The sequence below is a fragment of the Psammomys obesus genome, unplaced genomic scaffold (assembly GCF_907164565.1).
Source record: "Psammomys obesus unplaced genomic scaffold, mPsaObe1.curated_primary_1811, whole genome shotgun sequence".
Taxonomy (NCBI): Eukaryota; Metazoa; Chordata; class Mammalia; order Rodentia; family Muridae; genus Psammomys; species Psammomys obesus.
This window is the reverse complement of record NW_026596131.1, coordinates 2,429,465-2,453,665: the sequence shown is the minus strand read 5'-3', so window position 1 is coordinate 2,453,665 and position 24,201 is coordinate 2,429,465. Positions and strand designations below refer to the sequence as shown.

The window sequence follows — 24,201 nt, the reverse complement described above, 5'->3', positions numbered from 1 at the left end:
GTCTACTTGTGGGTTTATGGGTGCCCCAAGGGCCTTGTAACATGAGCGAGTGAGCAAGAATTTCTGCTTCAGCATTGAGCCCGTCCCCCTTGAACATGGAACCATGTCCTTGGGCTCAGGGGCGCTTTAGAAAAGATCCCCATAGGCCCGTAAGAGCAGAAGTGACTGGTAAACACAGGGTCTGAGTGGGATTTCTACCCATCCCCCCACCCCCAGTGGCAGGCGACCTGCTGGGAATAAGATTCATTCCTTGGCAGTGGCAGGCTCAGCTTAAGTGTCCTGACCTCCCCAGCTTGTGTAAGATGCTGGTGCAAGGCTGGGCTCCCAATCCTGGTGCTGGGGAACCTCTGCCCACTGAGAGAGATAACCTGCTCATGACTAACTGAGTGGTTTGAAGAGCGTCTCTAGCTCCTGCCACTGACCCTGGCTAGAGGTCATGAAATAGCTCTTATTTAAAAGGGAACTAACTAATCAGGCCGGGGTGTGGCTCCATTGGTTGAGTGCTCAGCTGGCACAAGCCAAGCTCTGGAAGTATCCCCTGAGCCTCATACAGTAGGCGTGGTGGCACACACCCTTGATCCCAGAGCTCAGGAGGTAGCAGCAGACGCTCGAGGTCTTCCTCAGCCACATAGTATGTTCAAGTCCAGCCTAGGATACATGAAACCCTATCTCAAAAAACAAAAAAAAAAACAAAATTAAAGAAGGGTAGGTCTCAGATTCCGCCAAGACTAAAACAGCGTGGCAAGCCTATTTGGCCAGGTCTGGCAAAGGACAGAGATCCAGCCCTGAATCCTGTTGTTTTACAGAACTTGGTGGCTTCTTCTTATGCCCTGTGTGTATCTCTCACCAATGCAGTGAGCCAAGCCAGGTCACATGGGCTGAGTTTCCTATGGGGCCTCAGAAAGCAATGTTTGTCTCCTGCTTTGTGACCCATGACCTGGCAGCTTCCAGAGAAGCCTGGCACCCTCACTCTGCTTTGATGGCTCCAGCCAAGCAGAGAGCCCTTCTAGAAGACCGGTGTGGGAGCTCACTGATCCCCCTAACCCTACCCTTTACCCCTGTGTACACCACCCCCCAGCAGACTCCTCTCCCCAGGCTGGCTGAGATTGGCCCTTTCTGGATGACAGTACAGCTGGGAGTCCCCTGTCGGATGCCTGAGAGTGGCTCTAACAGTGACCCCCGACCACCCCCCTGGCCCCTAGGTGGTGGTGAACGCCCTCCTGGGAGCCATCCCTTCCATCATGAATGTCCTCCTTGTGTGCCTCATCTTCTGGCTCATCTTCAGCATCATGGGGGTCAACTTGTTTGCTGGAAAGTTCTACTACTGTGTCAACACAACCACCTCTGAGAGATTCAACATCTCTGTGGTCAACAACAAGTCCGAGTGTGAGAGCCTCATGCACACAGGCCAGGTCCGCTGGATGAACGTCAAGGTCAACTATGACAACGTGGGTCTGGGCTACCTCTCCCTCCTCCAGGTGGTGAGTACTCAGAATTGGGTGGAAGGGCCTAGCTGTTCCTCAATCATATCAGAGAACCTAGTATTGCTCCTTATTAGGGGGTGGCCATGTTTGCCATGCCATGGAACCTGGGGTTTGGGTTTATCTCTAGTGTATTTGACGCTGCCTAGTGGGATCCTGGCTGGTGGTCTCTGGGGAGGGCTTGATTAGGGAAGGGAAAAAGCCCTTCCCCTCATGCCCTGCCGTGATCTCTCAGGCTACTTTCAAGGGCTGGATGGACATCATGTATGCGGCTGTGGACTCCCGGGAGGTGAGCTGGGTCTCTGCATTGATGAGTAAGTTAAGAGGAGCGCTGACAGTGGTCCATTCCGCCATTCCCACCCCCACCCCCACCACACTATCTCCTCAGAAGCCCAGCAGCCTTGGGGGGGAGGGGAGTCCTGCTCATAGCACTTTGGGGAACAAAGAGAAGCTCCATGTGTGTACCTCAACCCTGCAGAAAGAGGAGCAGCCGGACTATGAGGTGAACCTCTACATGTACCTTTACTTTGTCATCTTCATCATCTTTGGCTCCTTCTTCACACTCAACCTCTTCATCGGTGTCATCATCGACAACTTCAACCAGCAGAAGAAGAAGATGAGTATCTGGCCCTCCCCGGAGGCTCTCCGCCCCATCCACCTACTCCTTTCTATGGTCATCAACTGCCTGAGCAGGCCCGAGCAGCCACCCACTGGTGCCTGGGGAAAGCAAGCATGGATCTAAATCCCTCTAGGGGACTGAATGGCCACTCCTCCAGCCTCATTTTCCTAGTTTATTAAATGAGGCTGCTGTAGAGCCAGACGTGATGACACACATCTGAAATTTTAGCACTAACGGGTCTGAGGCAGAAGCTCATTCAGTTGTAGGCCAGCCTGGGTATATAGTCTATTTGAGGCCAGCCTAGGCTACAAAGAGAAACCCTATAAACAAACAAACAAACAAACAAACAAACAAACAAATAAAATTAGGTAGGTGCAGACTAAGAACTCTTTGGTGAAGCACAGCTTGAAACTGGGAAATTGGCCCGAAACCCTCTTTGTTCCCTTCTTTTTTTTTTCTCATCCTCCTTCTCTCTCTCTCTGTCTCTGTCCTCTTCTTCCTCCTCCTCCTCCTTCTTCTAGTTTTTCTTTGAGACAGGATTTCTCTGTGTAGCCCTGGAACTCACTTTGTAGACCAGGCTGGCCTCAAACTCAGAGATCCACCTGCCTCTACCTCCCGAGGGAGTGCTGGGATTAAAGGCGTGCGCTGCCGCCACCCAGCTCATCCCCTTTTTTGTAGACCCAGTTTCCCCCTTCATCACCTCTCCACCTCTGGTCCCTTAAGAGCCTTTGCCTTCCCATCAGACACTTATTAAAGGATAAAGCCACCTTCAAGATGGTGCTTGAGGTAGAGGAGCAGAGAAAGGGACATGCCTCAGCCTTACTGTCTCTGTTCTCCTATACTTTGGAGGGAAAGACATCTTCATGACAGAGGAACAGAAGAAATACTACAACGCGATGAAGAAGCTTGGCTCCAAGAAGCCCCAGAAGCCGATTCCCCGGCCTCAGGTACCAGGCTCTGGGCCCCTCCTCCTGTAACCTGGAACAGCAGCTGCCCAGGGGGCCAGCAGGCGTCAATGCAGCCTGCGTTCTGCTCACCACCGTGGAGGACTCAAAACCTCACAGAGCTTGGCTCACAGGCACAGCAAGTGTCCCGAGGCTCCCGTTACCAGATGACCACCCATGTAACCCCACACAGCTCTCCAGTTTCTACCCGCCTTTTCCTGTGGGACCCCTGACCTGTGAGACAGGGCCCAGCAAGGAGCAGAAAGTGGATGCCCACACACTGAGCAAGCAGTGACTTGGGAAGAGGGCTAGAGATGACTGGGGAACTTAGGAACGTAGGCCCGAAACCCTACGGTCCAAGAGAGAATGATGTGTTTCCAGATCCTTCCCTCCCCCATGCCATTTTTGTGCCCTCCTGTGCCTCCCACTCAGACCCATCCTGTCTGGGTCCTGCCCGTATCCCCCCACCCCACGCCCCGACGCACGCACGTTCCGTCCCTCCGCAGAACAAGATCCAGGGCATGGTGTACGACTTCGTGACGAAGCAGGTGTTCGACATCTCCATCATGATCCTCATCTGCCTCAACATGGTCACCATGATGGTGGAGACAGACGACCAGAGCCAGCTCAAGGTGGACATCCTGTACAACATCAACATGATCTTCATCATCATCTTCACGGGGGAGTGCGTGCTGAAGATGTTTGCCCTGCGCCACTACTACTTCACCGTGGGCTGGAATATCTTCGACTTCGTGGTTGTCATCTTGTCCATCGTGGGTGAGCTGGCAGGGGAGCCTCCCCTCGTGTGCACACACCCGCTACGGCCCTGGGGTACCTACGCACCCACGCAAACACACACATGTCCCTGCCCTCTATCACCTATCATGCGCAAAGGAGTATGTTGCTCTCAGGCCACCCATGACCCGTATTCACGTGAACTCAACCTCAAGAAACACTGGCCTGGCCAGCCGATGCCTACTTGGGTGGCCACATGTTGAACCAATGCACAAGGGAGGGCGGGCGCGGTAGCTCAGTTGATAACGTGCTTCCTGCACATGCATGATCTGAGTTTGGTCCCCGGAACCTGTGTAAAGAAGCCAGGCATGGTGGCACATGCCTGTGATCTTGGCACTGAGGAGGTGGAGACAGTTGTGACCCCGGGGGTCACTGGCCAGTCAGCTTAGTCTAATCACCGGACCAGAAAGAGACCCTGTTTCAAAATACAAAGCGGATGGCGTCTGAGGAGAAACGACACACGAGGTTTTCCTCTGGCCTATGTGCAGGCCCACACACACGCACTGTATATGTGTAGCTAAGTATGTACGTGCAAGTGTGCACACATACACACTAACAGGTATGTGCAAACATGTAAGCACACACACACAAATAAGAAAAAGGTTCCAGAATCTTTACGTACTGAGAGAACAGATATGTGTACAGCCATGACAGTGAGTAGCTCCTGTTTATTGAGTGTTGGCTGTGTGCCGGGCATTTGGTATGTACTTAACAGACATGGCCTCATTCTTTCACAGCAGATGAGAACAAGCTACACAGCTCTTCTCTCCTTCTCTCTCTCTCTTTCTCCTGTGATATCCACAAGCAGATTTAAGGATAGGCCTCCATCAATTTTAGAATATCCCACCTCCAACTGTCAGGACACAGTAATCCCCTAGGCTCCCAAGCACTCTAGGAGCCCTGCTCAGAGGTTCGAGCACGGGCAGGCCTGGCCTCCAGCCCTGCATGCCCCCAGTCCCCTGACCCAGCCTCTGTTTATCTCCGTAGGCCTCGCCCTCTCTGAAGTGATACAGAAATACTTTGTGTCACCCACGCTGTTCCGTGTGATCCGCTTGGCACGGATTGGGCGCGTTTTGCGTCTGATCCGTGGGGCCAAGGGCATCCGGACACTGCTGTTCGCCCTCATGATGTCACTGCCCGCACTCTTCAACATCGGTCTCCTCCTCTTTCTGGTCATGTTCATCTACTCCATCTTCGGCATGTCTAACTTCGCCTACGTCAAGAAAGAGTCAGGCATCGATGACATGTTTAACTTTGAGACCTTCGGCAACAGCATCATCTGCCTCTTCGAGATCACCACGTCAGCAGGCTGGGATGGGCTTCTGAACCCCATCCTCAACAGCGGGCCCCCGGATTGTGACCCGACCCTGGAGAACCCGGGCACCAATATCAAGGGTGACTGTGGCAACCCGTCCATTGGCATCTGCTTCTTCTGTAGCTACATCATCATCTCCTTTCTCATCGTGGTCAACATGTACATCGCCATCATCCTCGAGAACTTCAACGTGGCCACCGAGGAGAGCAGTGAGCCCCTCTGCGAGGACGACTTTGAGATGTTCTACGAGACATGGGAGAAGTTTGACCCCGATGCCACTCAGTTCATCGACTACAGCCGCCTCTCTGACTTCGTGGACACCTTGCAGGAGCCACTGAGAATCGCCAAGCCCAACAAGATCAAGCTGATCACCTTAGACCTGCCCATGGTGCCGGGCGACAAGATCCACTGCCTGGACATCCTCTTTGCCCTGACCAAAGAGGTCCTGGGTGACTCTGGGGAGATGGATGCCCTTAAGCAGACCATGGAGGAGAAGTTTATGGCGGCCAACCCCTCCAAGGTCTCCTATGAGCCCATCACCACCACCCTCAAGAGAAAGCAGGAGGAGGTGTGCGCTATCAAGATCCAGAGGGCCTACCGCCGCCACCTCCTGCAGCGCTCCGTGAAGCAGGCCTCGTACATGTTCCGCCACAACCAGGATGGCGATGGCGACGGGGCCCCTGAGAAGGAGGGGCTGATTGCCAACACCATGAACAAGATGTACGGCCCTGAGGATGAGAACAGTGCTGTGCAGAGCCAGGGGGAGGAAAGGAAGGGCTCCTCAGAGGATGCTGGACCCACCGGGGAGCTCACACCCACCAGCCCCTTGGATACTTCCCCGACTCCGACTCCTCCACCACCATCACCACCACAGGGGCAAACAGTGCGCCCAGGGGTCAAAGAGTCTCTTGTCTAGAGAGCAACGTCGAGGCAGCCAGCTGAGCCGTCGGCACAGGCCAGATGCTCCCACTAGGGAAAGGCGTGCAGAGTTGGGGAGCAGGGCTTTGGGTGGGGGCTCCTCAAGGCTTGACACCTGGGCTGAGGGAAATGGGAATTGTGCTCAGGGCTCGAGTGAGCCTGGAGCCCCTGCCTTGTGGTTTTCTCTTTACAATGCTCTGACATTCTCTTGACCCCGGGGAGGCCCGGACATCAGAATGCTGCTTCCTTCTTAGGGAAGAGCCAGCATACCGTAGAGGGGTTGGCTGCCTTGCTTGTCACTACTCTTAAGGGCCCAAGTCCCCCGGCTCCAGCCAGGAAAAAACACAGATCTTAACCTCAAACACCTACACCCCCGACCCCAGGGCTTACCTACCTCCCACCCCCATGACTCTGGGACTCGGCTTCCCCCTGCCAGCTCAGGAATGCCCTTGTGAAAGGAAAATGGTTCTAGTACAGAAATTGCTGCACTGCACGGAGCCAATTGGCTGCTGGATCCGGATGTTGTCAGGCTGGAGACATGACTCCTGAAACCTTTCATCCAGTCATATCCAGGCCGGTGGACAGCTCCCCTGGCTGGCCCCTGAGGGGAGAACCAAGGAAAGATTGTCTTTCTCTGGGATGCACGGATGGGTTGTTCAGGCTGGCTCCTGCCAGCCGCATTCATGCACTTGGGCCTGAGCACCCAGATCTGCCTGGGGTCAGGTTTGACGCCCTCTAAGAAGAATCTGTCCGGTCCCCCTTTCTTCTCTTCATGCCTTCTTTTGACCACCAGGGCTCCTTGGAGCTCCAACAAGCCTAAGAGATCTTCTTCTTGTTGTCTAATCTCTCTACCCATCCCTTCCCTGTTCCTTGTCCTTCCCTGTGTCCTCAAAGTGACCCTGAGAATGTTAGAACTGAGCTCCCGGGAGACGTTTTGTTGCTGGGGCATGAGGTCAAGAAGGCTCAGCAGGCTTGGCTCCAATCTTCCTGCTTCCTGGAAAGCCACTTTTTTTTTCTTCCTGAGACAGGGTTTCTCTGTGTAGCCCTGGCTTTCCTGGAACTAGCTCTATAGACCAGGCTGGCCTCAAACTCAGAGATCCGTCTGCCTCTGCCTCCCAAAGGCTGGGATTCAAGGTGTGCGTCACCACCCAGAAGAAAACCACTTTCTTCAGCTCTGCTCACCAAGACCTGACTGTACCCAACTCTGCCAGCTCTAAGAGAACAGAGACCAGGCTTGGAAGAGGGAGTGGGGGTCCTGCTCAGGGGTCTCTGGATCCAGTCATGTGTATGTGTGTGCCTGTGCGTCTGTGTGTTTGTACACCTGCTTGTGAGCCTGAGTTCATGTGTTTGTGCACAACTGTATGTATGTGAGCCACTGTGTCTGCAGGTAGGCATGTGTCTGTGAATGTTTGTGTCTGTGTGACAGAGAGAGAGAGAGAGAGAGAGAGAGAGAGTAGAGAGGAGGGAAATAAACACTGTGTCCTCTCTGCAGGTTTGGTCATCTAAGTATCTCCAAATGCAGGAGAGTGTGTTTGGTAAGACTGTAAATAAGAATGAACATATATCTAAGCTTTGAGTCCCCTCTTTGCCTAAATTCCTTCTTTCTTTTTCTTCTTGCTTCTCATAAACAGTTTGGCTAAAACTCAGGAGGCAGCAAAACTTTCAAAACAAGATGCCACGCGCACACACGTGTTCACATGTGTGCTCACCATGGCCAGTCTCCTTGCTTGCCCTCAGCCCTCCCCGCCTCACCTGGTTGTCCCTCTGGCTCCCTCCTCTGAGCGTCTCTCTTTCCCTCTCTCTGTTTCCTGTCCTCACACCAATGGTCTTGCCCCCAGTCCGTGCCTCCTGCCCGGGTCTCTTTTGTAGGAGCTGAGGCTTCCTTCCTGTGGTGGCTGACTTTTTTTGAAGGTTTGCCAAGCGGGAGTCTTAGTCCCCTGCCCAGAACCCAGCTCCCGTACCTTTCTGACATGGGCCCAGCCTGGCGTGGCCCTCAGAGCCTCAGGAATCTATTACGTCTGACGTTCTCCTCCAACTGCCTGAATCACTGCAGAAAAAGAGCCTCGAGCAGGGTATGCCGTCGCTGCCCGTGGACCCCTCCTCTGCCCAGTGAGCCCTGCACCCACCTTGCCTAGGTGGGAACCAGCCTGAAGCCAGGCTGTCGGACAAGCTTCTTTGTACACTCCTTACAATAAACCCTCCCCTGATGCCTCTGAGATGTGGTCTCCTTCTGCACCTCCACATGGGTGAGGGTTGAGAGGCAAGAAGGGTAATCCAGAGATGGTGACAATCAAGGATGATGCAAGAGCCTCTGGGAGCCTTGCCCTCATGCTCCTCCTCTTCTAACAGGCTGACCCCGAAAATATTTTGGGGCCTGCATCTGTAGTCTCCAGATTCCCCTCAGCCAGACATCAAGGCACTTGTGGGGTTTGTTGACTGGCATTCCCTCCTGCTCAAAGGTGCTGTTCTCTCAGGACTGCCCTCTGACTGACCCCCACCCCTGGGACTACATGACCTGTGCACAGCAGAGACCATTTCTTACAAAGCAAGCTCAGCCCGAGTACCCCATGGATGGGCTGTCATTTCATTTTATGTAGAAGTATATTTTGTTTTGCTTTGTTTTCCGAGACAGGGTTTCTCTGTAGCCTTGGCTGTCCTGGACTCGCTTTGTAGACCAGGGTGGCCTGCACTCACAGAGATCCTCCTGCCTCTGCCTCCTGGAGCACTAGGATTACAGGCGTGTGCCACCACACCTGGCAGTTCCGGGCTCTCAGCTAGAACTCCCCCAAGCTTGGGTTCCACCCACTGCACGAGGTTTGAGTGCCCTTTCCTGCACCTCCTCCCTGGGGGAAGAGGTCTCTTCTCACTTATTTCTCCAGAACTTCAGTGGGTCCCCCCAGCCTCAAGGACAGAGGATTGCTGGGTACCCCAGCTCATCTGTCCTGGATCTGACTGGCAGGAGAAGAAAAGAGAAACACCTCATGGGAGTGTAGGCAACAGGCTCATGTCTCAAAATTCTCTCTTTCCACTCTACCCTCACAGTTACCATCCATCCCGGGGTGTGGTGATTGCACACAGCCAAGGACTCGGGGTAGCTTCCGGTGGGCAGGGCCACCCAATGGAAAGCTGGCGACTGGGATTGTTTCTGTTTCATACAGAGGAAAAGGCTTGATCTCACAGAGGTTAGGACTGGATGCCCTTTCCCTGGTGCTGCTGGCAGATCGGGCTGGGAAGCTGCTTCGGGGGCCACTGCCCATCTTGTCCAGAGCCTTAGAGGACCAGGGGCGCCCACGGTGACTGTCTCGGTTGCCCAAGCACATTGCTAAGTGCTTCCAGGTGAGGGACCTGTTGAGAACCAGGGGTCACCCAGGGAGGCTTCAGCTAGCACGCCTGGGGTTGAACCTGAGTCCCCACTCCTTTGCCAGCCCCTCCTCCTCCTGGTCACTAAGCTGTGCAGGTCCAGGAGACCCAGGCAAGAGAGAGAGGTTTGAACTCTTCCTAACTGCTCCCATCCTGGAGTCCCTGACTTCCTCCTGTACTCCTGAGTGCCCTGTCCCTCTCCTGTCTTCCATGTCTTGTTTTGATGCTACCTTCCTGGAAAAGGGAGGAGGGAGGTTGCCAGATGTTGGGGTACGTAGCTAGGACAACCCAGGGCAGAGGCGGGGGTGGGTTACAAGGCCTCCTGTTCCGGGAAGGAATGGGCGTCACAAGCCCAGGATAAGGCTTAATGATGCGGTCACTAGCAAGGGAACAGCATGGCCCCAACTGTGACAAATAACCCTGCAGTGATGTGGGGCCCCATTGCCACCCTGCCTGGCATGAATGGGAATGAAGCTCAAAGGGCACATCTGCACCCTCCCACCTGAGCCCCAGAACAACCTCCAATGCCCCCACACAGGTGGCACATGCGTGACCCCTGAAAACTTTGCTATTAACTTTGAGGTTCCCTAGTCCCAAAGCCAACCAAGAAACTTCCATCACTAGAGCCTCCAAAGAGTCGAGTCTCTTGAGAGGAGGGACCTCAGACTTCGTCTCGCTGCCAGGCATGGCCTATGATCCCCGTGCCGACCTGAGGTGACATTCTCTTTCCACTGCCATTTCTCCTGTGAGCTGGACATCTGATACCTCTTCAGAGAAATGTTTTTGCCCCCTCTTGGGAACATCTGGAAAGAATCAAAAACATCTGGGACTGCCCAGAATGAACTGTTTCTCAGATAAAAATTTAACCCTCTTATCCCCAATTTCCATAGCCCAGCATGTGAGGTACAGGCTCAGGTCAGAGGTAAGGATGCCCAGACCCTCACAACTTCATCCCTGCTTTGGGAAGAGGAGGGCTGCTACTCTCCAAATCTGGGCTACCCTGTCAGCCACACAGGCTGCCTGTGGGCTGTGGAGACAGTGAGATAGGAACAGAGGCAACTGAAGATTTAACATCTGTCTGTCTTTCCTGGGGTTCAGGAGACAAGACAGGAAAACACTACTTGAAGGGGATATAAGCCTCAAAGAGGGGATGGCTGGAGACATGGTTCAGTGGTTAAGAGCACTGGTTCTTCCAGAGGACCCGGGTTCAATTCCCAGCACCCACATGGCAGCTCACAACTGTCTGTAACTCCAAGATCCGGCACCATCACACATGCATGAAGACAAAACATCAATGCACATAAAATAACAATAAATAAATTACTTTAAAAAAGGGGGGGGGGCTGGACTGCAGGTTAGCATCTTCACTGTGTATGTGCAACTACCATGTGTAGCTGTGTGGGTTGCACCCTGAACAAGGTTGAGGTTTCACTTGAGGTTTCAGGGGTTGGGCAGACGCTGGAGCAAGGACACAGGCTAAGTTCAAAAGAACCCCTAAATGCTGTAGCCCCTTCTATGGTCATGCCAGCTGTCAAGATAGAGCCAAAGCGCCTACTCATTAGACTCAGAGGCCTTCCTATCTCAGGACCCCTAGAGTCAGCCCTCGAGTGACCTCAGAATCCCATAGAATTCCCTGGAAAAGCCCCTTCACCTGTGATGGTTAAGTGGCGGGTTTTCCCTAATGGTTTCTACTGAAGTCTAGCCCCGTTGGCAACCCACAGCAGACTCTTATACAAAGAGAGGAGGGCCGTATCAAGGGCCTAGGCTGGATCTTTTTTTTTTTTTTTTCCAGAGACAGGTTTCTCTGTGTAGCTTTGGCTGTCCTGGAACTCACTCCGTAGACCAGGCTGGCCTTGAACTCAAAAGACATGCCTGCCTCTACCTCCCAAGTGCTGGGGTTAAAGGCATAAGCCACCACCTGCTGGTTCTAAACTGTTTCTTTCTTTTTTTTTTTTTTTTCTTTTGTTTTTTGAGACAAGATTTCTTTGTGTAATCCTTGGCTGACTCTCTTTGTGAACCAGGCTAGCTTCGAACTCACAGAGATCTGCCTGCCTCTGCCTTCCCGAGTGCTGAGATTACAGGCGTGTGCCACAGTGCCCAGCTCTAGGCTGTATCTTTTTCTTTCAGCTGGCATACTTTTACACAAGAACCTCTGTGGCTCCCTTCCCACAGAGTCAACTTCTGATGGTCTTGGAAACTGAGACACCGTTCGGTAGCAAATTTTCAGTTATGAAGCAGCAATGAGAATAAAGCTATGGTTGGGGATTCTTAAGACCATCAGAAATACATGTTTTTTAATGCTTGTGACCCACAGGTTGAGAACCACAACCCGCAGTGGGACAGAAGGAGGAAGAAACACAGGCTGTTCCTAGTAGATTCAGGAGACCCCTTCCGAGGGTTTTTATCAAGAACCCTAAGCTGGCCACCTTCCATGTCCTAGCAGGCCAGCTGATGAGGCTGCCCTCCCCTAGAGTCCCTGGAGGAATGGTGCCTCCCCTGGGTCTCAATTTGCATGGCAGGAAGGGGCCTAATGGGGAAGAGGCGGAGAGGAGGCAGGCTGCAGTGCAGGCTGACATACAGTTACATGTTTCGCCCAAAAACCTTCTTGGACTCAGCGACGGAGCAGTGACCATGGCCACACTGGTGCCCTCTTCCGTGCCCTGCCACTGGCTACTATTCCTGCTGCTGCTTTTCTCAGGTATGGCTTATGTGACTGCTGGCTTTGAGACGGGCCTCTTGGCTCCATTCTGTGTCTCGGCTCAGTCTCTTGTTCACTCAGCCTCCTGCATTTTGCTTTCTGCTTCTCGTCTGTCTCCCTCTGACTCCGGTGCCCAGATTTTAGGTCTTAAGAGTAGGACTCGGGCCTGAGGTCCCAGCCCCTCTCCAGCTTAGAGGGTAACAGGTTGAGCTCTGTACAAGGGCCTAATCTTGTTGGCAGCTATGACCCAAGAGAGCCAGGCCCGGGAGGAAGAGGGGCCTGCGTGTGGCTTCCAGCTAAGCCCTGAGGGCACCGCACTGGAAAGGCTGGTCCCCCTTATCCTGAAAGATAGTATGTTTCGGGAATGGTCCTCTCTCTGCCTGAAAGACAGGCAAAGTCCTTCGTCCTTCTCATTTCCACACAGATCCAGGCCAGCCTGAGGGTGAAAGGCAAAGGGGGATCTGGGTGTGGGGTTTCTAGTGTACCCTACCTTACTTTTGCCTCTCTACTACAGGGACAGGGAGAACCAAAGAGGCTTGAAGCTATAGTCCTGTAAGGAGGAAGTAGCTCTGGAAATGTGGAGGGGGAAAGGGTGGGGCGACCAACTGAGGGTAGAGAGGCCTGACCTAGCCCTGCCCACTTCCTCCCACCCTCCAGGTGAGCCAGTACCAGCAGTGACAAACAGTGGCCTGTCACAGAATTTCCAAGGTGAGTTGCCTCCCACTCACCCTTCCGGGACAAATGTGTATCCATTCGACACTAGCCACTGTCCTTCCCTGCCTTTGCCTGGAGCCTTCTATCTAGAGCGCCCATACTCACATTCTCTTAAGTGTAAGTAGGAACAGCTGTCACCCTCACTAGGGTAACATGCTCCAGCCTGACCACTAAGGGCCAGAACTAAGCCGGGGGTTGGGGATCAGAGCAGGACAGCTAGGGGGGATTCCACAAGGCCCTAGGCCTGGGTCTGTGTAGCTGGAGACCCAGCAAACCTCTCAGGCCAGAACACAGCGAGGAGTGAGTCCGTGAGCAGTGTGGACGAGTAAGGGGGGGATGATTCAACCTTTACCACACTGGTGACAGTGGGGATCCCTGGAGAATCTGGGGACGGTGAGGAAAGCCCAGAGGAAAGAGGTGAAGTACCCAGCCACGTCCAAAAGAAGCTGCCCTGCAGATGAGGGTTGGATCTAGCTGTTCCAGTGGACATGAAAGCAATGGGAAGGTTCCAGAATCCTTCTTAAGGAGAGGCAAGCGGACAGAGTTTTGGTCAGGAAGAGGTGTGGGACAATGGCTTGGTATGTGGCCTCTCACACCGCTTTCTTTCCCACACCTCTGCTTTCTGACTGACGCTCAAGACGTGATGCAGGCTAACCGGGACAGCGTCTTCCACAGTGGGCCAGGTTGGCAAACGGGAAGATGCTGAGCTGGATCTCAGACCTTGCCTTGATGTCCACAGGAAGCTCTTGCTCCCAGATCTGGCAGCACCCCAGGTTCATAGCCAAAAAGCGGGGCTCCATCGTGAGGTTTTACTGCTATACAGACCACCCCGGCGCCATGACCTGGTTCCGAGAGCAGAAGAGCCAGGAGCCCCAGGAACTCCCAAAAGAGGGGCATATCTCACAGACCAAGAATGGCTCTGCCCACATCCTCACCATTCATAACATCCAGTTTGAGGATAACGGGATCTACTTCTGCAAGCAGGAATGCAACAGCGCCAACTTTGCACTTGCCCAAGGCTGTGGCACGGAACTTCGAGTCTTAGGTGTGTGCCAGGTAGACTTGTGTTCGTGTAGCCAGCCAGCCCTCCTCCCCAGCCCAGCCTGCCTACCAGGGGAGGTGGCTATGGCCCTACAGCCTCCAGTAGGGCTGCTGCGGGGGAGGGCCTGAAGGTGCCCAAAGAGAGCCATCGTATTTAAGCTTCAGCTCCAGCCTTATGCCCTGTCCCTCTACCCCAGGATTCAGCACCTGGAGCCAACTGAAGCAGCGGAACACACTGAAAGATGGCATCATCATGATCCAGACCCTCCTCATCATCATCTTCATCATTGTACCCATCTTCTTGCTACTAGACAAGGTGCCACAGGGGCTGGGGATTCTTGGGAAGGCTGAGAGGTGGGCCCAGGGCAGACAAGGCATGGGCAGGGTCTCCATCTTCTCAGACTCAGTGGATGCTCTCATGAGCAAGCCCAGCCTTAGCCCTGTCCACCGGCTCATCGTTCGTGTGGTCACTCCATTCCATCTTGGAGACTCCTTCCTCCTCTCCCCACCCCAGACCCACATCCCTGGGGACAGGGTTGGAGGACTCTAACACCCTAAACTGCATTCTTTCCCCTCACATCCCATCTTCATCCCCACACTCCTGCAGGATGACAGCAAAGCCGGGATGGAGGAAGATCACACCTACGAGGTAAGGGACAGGGTTACTTAGCAGCACTGAGCTGCAATGGTCACCCCCTGTTGTCGTGGTTAGAACATGGCCCACGCCTGAGCTCCAATTCCTATTTCTAGGGCTTGAACATTGACCAGACAGCCACCTATGAAGACATAGTGACTCTTCGGACAGGGGAGGTGAAGTGGTCTGTGGGAGAGCACCCAGGCCAGGAGTGAGGGCCACTGTCATCCTTGCCCAGATCCTGAGCCTCAAACTGCCTGGCTCACAGCCCATCCCCTCCTTTCTGGATCCCCAGCCAGCGTCTGAAGCTAGACTATCTGCCACCTCTCTCTATTCCGTGGTCCCCAGCTCTTGCTGAAGGGCCTAGGGTAGAAGGACAATAGGGCAGTGATGTGGAGTGGGGAGTTCTCTGGATAGACTGGGCCTAAGGCTTCTGGAAGCGCCATGCCGGATCTGTCTCCATGTTTGGGACAGGAAAGCAGGGACTTGTCAAAAACTGCAAACGGACTCAGAGCAGACCGACTTCCTGAAGAGTCCAGGAAGGACCATGGTTCTCACTGGCACCTGAAGGCCAGATGCCATTTCTTTCTCCCATCCCAGGGATCGCCCAGCCTACGTAGAATGATAATAGTCCTCCTGTGGAATAAACAATGTGTCTGACGCCGGGGGCATTCGTGACATCCATCTCTCAGAACTGGGAGGGTGGGTGTGGCTCCGTGAGCTACGGTGGCGTCTTGAGTTTTGCACCCGTGGGCTTACGGACCTGTGGGAGGGCGTGACTGCTCTGGTCACTCCACCTTTCTCTCTGAAGGCCCAGGTGGGGTCTGCAGTCACGTCCCCATCATCTCTACCCCAGATCACTTGCTGGAGAAAGAGCATCCAACTGTCCTTCTGCTGAACAGTGTTACTCACCTGCTTCTCACTGAACCACTGAGAGAGGGAGACAGAGACAGAGAGAGACAGAGACACAGAGAGAGAGGAGACACATTCCCACTGAGTGTAACTTGAAAGGCAGAGGCTGGTAGATCTCTGTGAGTTCAAGGCCAGCCTGGTCTATATAGTGAGTTTCAGGACAACCAGGCAACCAGGGCTATGGAGAGAGAGAGAGAGAAGAGAGAAGAGAGAGAGAGAGAAGATTCTAAGATTCCTAAGGGGTATTTGAATGGTGAATGTTGGGGGCTTTGGGTCAGGGTGATCCCAATATCATAGGAAAAGAAAGCAGGAAGCCTCCCTAACTGCCCCCCCCCCCCCATGGCCTCTGGGAAGCCAGGGGCAGTTGCCTGCATAAGCCAAGCTCTTCTCCCAACCCTGCTGCGGTGTTCTAATCTCTGCTGGCCTTGGTGGGACCCATAACACGCCTCTGCCATTGCTGCCTCGCACCCTCTACCCTGGGCAGCTGCCAGAGCGTGGGAAAGACTGAGACAGGCCTGGAATTCTGGGCGGGACAGGTGGGTAAGGCACACAGCCTGGGTTTCCAAGACAGAGTTCCCGACACAAAGGGAATCAGACCTCTGGGCCAGGACGGTTGAGGTGGGCTGATCCCCTCTGGTCTGGGCTGCTAGAGGGAACCAGCTTGTTTTGTCATCTGCCTTCACTGAGCTGGAGCCCTGGCTTTCCTGCTGTTTTGCATACCAGGGCTAATTCTGTCCCCTGCCTCCACCAGGGACCAGGCAGCCAGCCTTAATTTCTCCTCTAAGCAGGATCTCCCCTGTTCGGGGCTGCCCTAGTTCAGGGGAGGCCTTGACTATCACATGGTCAGCAGCAGGGATTTCCTGCTGTTTGTTGACATGTTTGTCGACAACAAATCATTTGGGAGAAGGCACCCCCTTCAGGGAACACCTTCACAGCCCAGTAACTTGGTTTTGAGAGAGGAGTGCTCCTTAGGGTGTTTTTTTTTTTTTTTCTGGTTTAGGAGCTTTCAGGGTATCACTCTGTTTGTCTTGTGGGTCCCTGGTCTGACACAGAACTGACATAAGGCAGTGGAAACCTAGCTAGGCCATTATAGTGAGTGTGAGGACCATCTCAGACTTCAGTTGCTGTGTCTGTAACATGGGAACCATAAATCCCATCAGACTGGCGCAAGCCATGATGGTACATGCCTGTTGGTCCCAGTTACCCAGGCTGAGGAAGGATCTTGAGTTCAAGGGCAGCCTTGGCAATATATTGAGAACTATGTGAAGAAAAAAAAAGAAGAAGAAGAAGAAGGAAGGGGACTGAGCCAGATACTGGGTATTTCTCACACAGAAAACTATGGAATGCTTCATGAATTTGTGTGACAAGGCCCCTGACTGACCTAGATTAGGGTAGCCTAGCTGGTCACCCAGCCCCAAGCATCTGCTGTCTCTGCCTCCCCAGCAATGGGGTCGTAAGTGTGCACTGCCATGCCAGGGTTTTGCACATGTGTTTTGGGAACTGAATGAAAATCTTTGTGTTTATGTGGCCAGTATTTTACTAACTAAGGCATCTCCCCAGCCTCTTTATATATATATATATATATATATATATATATATATATATATATATATTTATATTTATATTTATATTTATATTTATATTTATATTTATATATGTATGTATTGAGGTCTCATTATATATTCCTGGCTAGCCGGGAATTCTATCTGTAGACCAGATTGGCCTTGAACTCATAGAAATCCAGCTGCTTCTTATTCCTGAGTGCTAGAATGAAAGGTGAGTGCCACCACAGCTGTTTTGATTGTTTTGGTTTTGATTTTTTGAGACACGGTGTCTCTGTGTAGCCCTGGCTGTCCTGGAACTCACTCTGTAGACGAGGCTGGCCTCGAACTCACCTGCCTCTGCCTCACGAGTGCTGGGACTAAAAGTCTGCAGCCATCACCACCACCACCCAGCTTTGGTTTGCTTTTTAATGTCGCATAAAGCAATTGTGTTTGGTTACTTTGCTATTTGTCATTCTATGAATTCTAAAACATGTGAAGTTTGTATAGAGTAGGAAACAGAGCACAAACCAAAAGTTGCTGCTGAGTACAACAAACAAAGGCTGAACAGCTCTCCAGTGCTCCCAAACTTTTGTGGAGCCCAGTCCTCATCTAGGCGATACGAGTTAAACGAGTTAAACGTAGGAGTGGTCTCAGCTGAGCAAAGGCCAGCAAGGTCAGAAAAGCTGGCCAAGAGTCACAGCCCGGGTCTCAAGATCCAAAGATCCATCTGCTTCAGAGGCTGCCTCCCTCCCTCATTGGGCTGGGCAGCAATTAAACGGAAAGGAAGGAGGAACGAAGGGACTTGGGGGACAGAACCCCAGACTGGACTCCATTAGAAGATCTGCACTTCCCATTTATCACAAGGTTGGAAGCGCTCGCTTGGTGACAGGGCTGGGACCAGCCTGCTTTCAGCAGAATGCAGCTCAGGGCCCTTGGGTGGGCACATACCCCACTTCCCACTGGGGGAATCCAGACAGGTCCCTCGGGGCCCTGGTTTAAGCACAGAATGGTTCCTCCTCCGCTCTAGCTTGACTTCCGGCCCTTCTCAACGCAGGTGCTGGCTGGGCTGGGGCCATCTGACCCATGGCTGTGCGTGTTTTTCCAGCAGAATCAGAGATGAGAGAAAAACAAAGTACCAAATGCTGCCTCTGTTTGGGTGGTGATGGCAGGTAGTTCTCATAGCTGGCCACCATCTCGCTCGCTGGCTGTGCCACCTGTGTGAGGCTAGGGCCCTCAAAGACACCTGGGAACACAGTTTGGACCTCTCAGATCCTACCTGCTCCCTTTAGCCCCCCACAGAACTGGAAAATTTCTGGATGTTTCTTGAGCCTCGGTGGAGCTGACCCCACCCTGCGCTGGCACCCCCCTGCCCCACTATTGCCTTATAATAAAACATCAGCCTTCAACTGGTGGTGCCTTCGTCAGCCCAGAAGTCTTTCCCTGGAAACACAGCTGACTGCAAAGAACAAAAATTAATTACGCACTGAATTGAAAGTGGTCTGTTTAAATCAGAAAGTAGTTTGTTTAAAAAAACATTTTGGATGATCCTAGTATGATTTTTTTTTTTAATGTCTTAGCCTGGTGTGATAGCTTATACCTGCAACCTCCTTCCCCCGCACTTGGGACATTGAGTCAGGAGGACGGCTGTGTGTGCATCTGAAGCCAGTTTGGCTTACAGAGTGAAACCCTGTCAAAACAAACAAACAAACAAAACAGTAAAAAATTAAAAAAAAAAAATCTTTAAAAAAAATAGCCATCTTTCCTTGGATTTACCTAACTCAGGTCTGTCCTCTTGGCAGGAGGGAGAAGCCAGACCTCACCACATCCAGAGTCGGCAAGCGCGGGTCTGTTCGTGTAGACTTGTCGGCGACTGTGCGCGGCCTTGCCTGCCTTTTCAGTTAATTTTTTTTCATGTATACATTGCTGTACAGTCAGGTACCTGTCCCTTTAATTTAAAAACAACTGCACGGTGGCTCGCAGCCGTAGTCCCAGTACTTGGGAGGCGGAGGCGAGAGGATTGCTGCACCCCAAGGCTGCTTGGACTGTATAGTGAGACCCTGTCTCAAAAAAATAAAAAATAAAAATAAAAACCAGTAACAGGAAAAAAAAAAAAACAAAAAAAAACAAAAGAATTGTTTTAGCAAGGGGACTTTGGGATATGGCACGTCTACTTGCAGTTTGTAGCCAGTTGGCTCTCTGAGTGCCCCCTTGGGTCTCTTTTCCCGAGCACTATTCCTGCAGACAGGTGCTTTTGGGTCCCCTGGCCAATCCTACACCAGTTTGCCTGCTCCCTCCATGGCACAGTTGGTTCTCGCCCCGGTAAAAAGAAAGGATGGTGTCTTTTGTTCACCAAAGTATGCCCACCTTCCTGGTACAATGTTTATCCAGTAGGCCTGAGTAGGACAGTGACCAGAACGCCAGCACTGAGTGCCTGAGGCAGGACGGTGGAGAGTTTGGGTCTGACATAGCGTAAGTGAGATCTCTCCGTGAGAGAAGTAGGGTGGGGGATGAAGGAAGAAAGGCAGGGACATTACCTCAAAGCTACAGGGAGGTCACAGGAATAAGATAACCACAAGTAGCCGTAGGATACTTGTCAGTGAGTGAGGGCACCTATCAGGAAGATCACCCTAGGCCTTGTACATTTGTGTGTGTGTGTGTGTGTGTGTGCGCGCGCGCGCTCACGCATATGGAGGCCAGAGACTGACTTTGGATGGTGCTTTTTTTTTTTTTTTCAACAGGGTCTCCCTCTGACCTGGAACTGGCTGAGTCCACAAAGATGTCTGCCTGTCTATCCCCAGAGATCCTCCTGCCTCTGTCTCTTCAACATCAGGATTACAAGGGGTAATCCACTCGCCAAACTTAAAAAAAAAAAAGGTTCTGGGTCTTCCTGCTTGCAGCGCTTTACTGGCTGAGGTATCTCTACCCCAGAACTTCTTCAAGTCTCTCGCCCTGGGGAACAATCTCCAGTGGAGATTACTTAGCCTATGGAGTTACAATGGTCCATAGCTCATCCATCGGCATAAACAACCCCCACCGATACACAGCCGTGCCTGCCCAACCATGCACCCAACCCTCCCTCTGCTCAGAGCCTTCTGTTGCATTGTGGGGAGAAGTCAGGGGTCCAGGAAGATCCAGGAAGTGAAACCACGAGGCACGCTGAAACGTGCGATACAAATATGAAGGACGGCGGTGTGACCCGGTTCACTAACCCAGGCTACAGTGGGTTGTGTTTTTTTGTTGTTTTTTTTCTATGACTTTTTTTTAGCATCTGTGGATGCCACCGCTCAATTCCTTTGCATTTAATTCCCCCCGCCTTCACTGAACATCTGTGTGAGGGCTTGCTCTGCGCCGAAGAAGGTCCTGTCCATGCCAGGTGCTGCCATTGTCTTTACTAGACCAGGCTTCTAAAGGGCTGTGCTTGGGGGACGGGGTGGCTGTAGAGTCATCACTTAGAAACTTCAAGACCCACCTAATCTATGTCTGAGCCTCGGTTTCCTCAGCTCTCAAATGAGACCTACATGCCTTGTTGTCCCATACAGTTCCTGGTACATGGTGGGTCTTCAGAAACTCCTCCCCCCTAGAAAGGCCCTTGGGAATCCCCAGCTAATACTCTCTAAACTTTAGAGTCTAAAGACCGCGACGCAATAGAGTCATCAATAGTGCTAAGACCCCTGTAGGAGCCGGGGAGGGGGAGCTTGCACAGCCCTCAGGAGGCTGAGGCAGGAGGGTCATGAATTTGAGGCCATCCTGGGCTACACAGTGAGTTCCAGGGTAGCCTGAGAAAAAAAATATATAAGTTTTTAATGTAATATATGTAAGTATATGAATGCAAAAACCGACTGTGACCTCCAGACGAGGGCAGAGCATGTAGCGGGAAGGGTGGGCTTCAAATTGCAGCGAGGAGTGTTCGGAGCTGCCCGTAATCCTGCTGACGTCATCCCTGCAGCCAGGGTGAGAAGGATGCGGCTGCTCCCACCCACAGATTCCAGCCTCGGAGTGTAGAAGAGGTCGCTGTAGGCTCAAGAGGAGACCTGTGACTTGGCCTGGCAGGTCCAGAGAAGCCCGGAGGCAGTCAAGTCTGGAAACAGGAAGCGCTTCCAAATGTAGACGTCCACGGAGCCCAGGTGATACAGGCGTTCTTTGTGTGTGTCTGTGCCAGGTCGCGTACGTGCATGAGTGTGTGCACGTGTGTGGGAGCCAGGCGTCAGCAGACGGTTCCCCAAGCCCCGTTCACCCCGTGGTACTTTCACTGTTTTGTTTTGAAATCATGTGTTTCGTTTTGAAATTGTGGACTTGCACGTGCGTGTGTTTGAGAAGGGTATGTACACATGAATTCAGGGCAGCATGGAGACCAGAGGAGGGCACTGGAGCCCCTGGAACTATAGTTACAAGCAGTTGCGAGCCGCCTCGTGTAGGTGCTAAGAACCAAACATGGGTCTCCGCACGAGCCGTCGGTGCTCTGTACTGCCGAGCCATCTCTCCCGCCCCCTCACCTTGTTTTCAGTGGAAGGATCTTCTGACCCTGAAATCCATAGCTCCAGCTGGAGCAGCCCCAGGGATCCTGCTGGCTCTCCCCCTCCCAGCACTGGGATCGTGGGTGCACACAGCCATGTCCTGACTTAGAAAGGCTGGATGGTGGGGATCCAGGCTCAGGTCCTCATGCTTGTGACGCAAGTGCTTTACTGACCAAACCATCGCTCTAGCTCCGAAGTGGGTATCTCTTCGAGACGGCTGGAGATGTCACCCCGAACTTTTGCAGGCTGAAATCAGTGATGTTGCAGGGCATTTGATCCCATTGTGAACCCGGAGATTATGAACTAGGAAAAGCTGTTTCTGGCTGTGGTGTGGCTCAGCCCTGGCACACACCTTTAATCCGAGAGCTAAATAAAGTTAACCTTAGGTCAAAAGACACAGCAAGCAACCAGCTGACAGGGAGTAAACAGAAAGGAGGGGCATTGAGCTGAAGGTATTTAAGAACTCGTGGAGAAGGAGAAGGCTTTTTCCTTCTGGGACATCAGCTGAGGAGGAAGTTCAGCTGGGTGCTTTTTCTGCCTCTCTGAGCTAGCAGGCTTTTACCCCAGCATCTGGCTCTTGAGTCTTCACTGGTAAAATCGAACGTGTGGGATTTTCTTTCTTTATAATAACACTGTTCACAGCCTTTCCCCATGGGCCACACACGCAGAGGCCATTGTTTGGCAGCCTCTACACCTGAGGGTAGCTGAGGTCTCAGTGGTTCACCAAGTCTGGGCAACTTCTCAGAAGTGTGGGGCAGACCCTAAGTTAAGTCAGAGCTTAGCTTCTGGTAGCAATGAATTCTGGTTTCAGTCTCTGTCACCCGACGTCCTAAAGTGGTCCAGACTACAGAAAAGATCACCAATCCCTGTGACCTCGCATCTGTCTTCAGGTCATCCTCCTGGGCCTAGAAGTTGTTATACTAACGTGCTATAAAGATGTATCCCCAGGAGTCCCCAAGGTCCCCTGGGAAAAATCAATTCTTGGGTCACTTTAGTTCTGAGGTGGCAAGAGAAGGTGTCACTCATTCCCTCCCTGAGGATGCAGAGGGAAAGGACAGCAATGGAGGCAGAGGCCACGTGGGCTCGAGGACCACCCTTTACGACCCCTCTAGTTCCTCCTCTTTGGGAGAGTTGGGTGGAGGATAGAAAGCTGTGTCTGTACCTTCTCTGTGGTACCTTCCTTCTCAGAGCCTGCAGCCTTCCCTAGACCTGCCCAGAGAACATCTCTGAAGGCCCTAGCAACCTCCTCAGAATGACGATGAATCAGGGGCAGCTGCTGGGAAATCCTTGGGGAATGTTAAGTGGTTATGTCTTCTGGCCCTCTGTGGGGAAAGGTGTAGAGGCCCAGCACTCACATCGTAGGCCCCAGGAGGATTTCTCCATCTTGGTTGCTGATGTCACACCACCTACTTCTGGAGAGATTTGCTTGCTTGTGTGTTTTTATGCTGAATCAAGCATTAAACATCCCGAGATCCAAAGGTGAGAAATCTAGATGCAGGGAGGGCCGCAGATTCGGGTGCTGGTGAGCTTTACACGATGACACGGTCCATCCTTCTTCGGCCCTGACTCTGTCCTGGTGTGCGCCTTTCCCACACGCAACCATTTTCACCTGGGAACTGGCAGGGAAAATAAAACGAGGCAAAGGCAGGCTTGCATTTAGGGGTAAGTCTCAGCACTCAGAAGGATTCAGAAACTGAAGTAACTGGGTGATCCAGGCTGCTAGGGATAAAGGGCCTTGGGGCATGGAACATGAGAATGGCAAGGCTGAGGGGGCAACAGGCCCTTGAATTTGTTCTTTCAGAACCTCAGTCGCTTCCTCTAACCAATGGACGTGATGGTTACACCACATTCACAAGACGGTCGTGGGACCAAATATGAGGATGTCTTTGCCTCCAGATAAACTCTTGACAGATGCTAAGGAAGCAGGACACTGCAGTAAGAATTCTTTCCTAGTGCCCACCCTGATTCCCAGTGCAGCCAGAAAGACACCCTGAAAGGTTTTCTGAACTCTGAGGTGCCCAAGGCTTCGGGGCGGGGCGATAGGGGGAAGTACCTGAGGTCCAAGGAGCAGCGGCAATATCTTGAAGTTTTGGGGCCTTCGCCCCACAGACCTAAGGGGCGCCTTAGAGCTTGTGGGAGGGCAATGTGAATGGTCGCTGCCCTCTAGTGGCCAGGGTCAGTACTACATCCAGATGCCCTCCACCAGCCCTCTGCCCAACACACGCATATAAGGAAATTCTTTCTCTTTCTCAGTCTCTCTCTCTCTGTGGTGTGTATGTGCGTCACTCAATGCCACATGTGTCTGAGTGCTCATGGAGGCCAGAAGAGAGCATTAGATCCCCTAGAGCTGGGTTTCAGATGGTTATGAACCACTTGATGTGGTGCTGGGAACCAAACTCAGGTCCTCTGGAAGAACAGCAAGCTCTCGTACCATATAACCCATCTACCATATAATCCACTACATGTATTTTGATGTTGTTGATGATGGTGATGATGATGATTTAGAGAACCATGCATTCAAGAAGAAAAGGACAGAATAAGGCCAACAAAATGACTAAGGAGGTGCCTGCAGCCAAGCCCAAGTATCCGAGTTCAATCCCTGGCACTCACGTGATGGAAGGACGAAACCAATTCCCAAAAGTTATCTTCTGATCCCTATACACACACACACACACACACACACACACACACACACACACACACACACACACA

At 52.4% G+C, this 24,201-nt stretch overlaps 2 protein-coding genes across 2 annotated transcripts in view; both read left to right on the top strand.

Moving 5' to 3' along the window:
- Window positions 1–6,070, top strand: part of Scn4a (sodium voltage-gated channel alpha subunit 4) — a 28,644-nt gene extending 22,574 nt beyond the window's left edge. The window contains exons 19-24 of the mRNA XM_055592167.1: window positions 1,203–1,481; window positions 1,717–1,770; window positions 1,960–2,097; window positions 2,943–3,047; window positions 3,551–3,821; window positions 4,827–6,070. Of these exons, the coding sequence (XP_055448142.1) occupies window positions 1,203–1,481; window positions 1,717–1,770; window positions 1,960–2,097; window positions 2,943–3,047; window positions 3,551–3,821; window positions 4,827–6,070 (2,091 nt within the window). The remainder of the gene's footprint in view (window positions 1–1,202; window positions 1,482–1,716; window positions 1,771–1,959; window positions 2,098–2,942; window positions 3,048–3,550; window positions 3,822–4,826) is intronic.
- Window positions 6,071–12,007: 5,937 nt separating this feature from the next.
- Cd79b (CD79b molecule) lies at window positions 12,008–15,172 on the top strand. Its single transcript, XM_055592516.1, has 6 exons — window positions 12,008–12,130; window positions 12,788–12,838; window positions 13,584–13,889; window positions 14,083–14,201; window positions 14,493–14,534; window positions 14,636–15,172. Exons 1-6 carry the CDS (start codon window positions 12,064–12,066, stop codon window positions 14,732–14,734), a joined length of 684 nt encoding a protein of 227 aa, XP_055448491.1. The 5' UTR covers window positions 12,008–12,063; the 3' UTR covers window positions 14,735–15,172.
- Window positions 15,173–24,201: the final 9,029 nt, after the last annotated feature.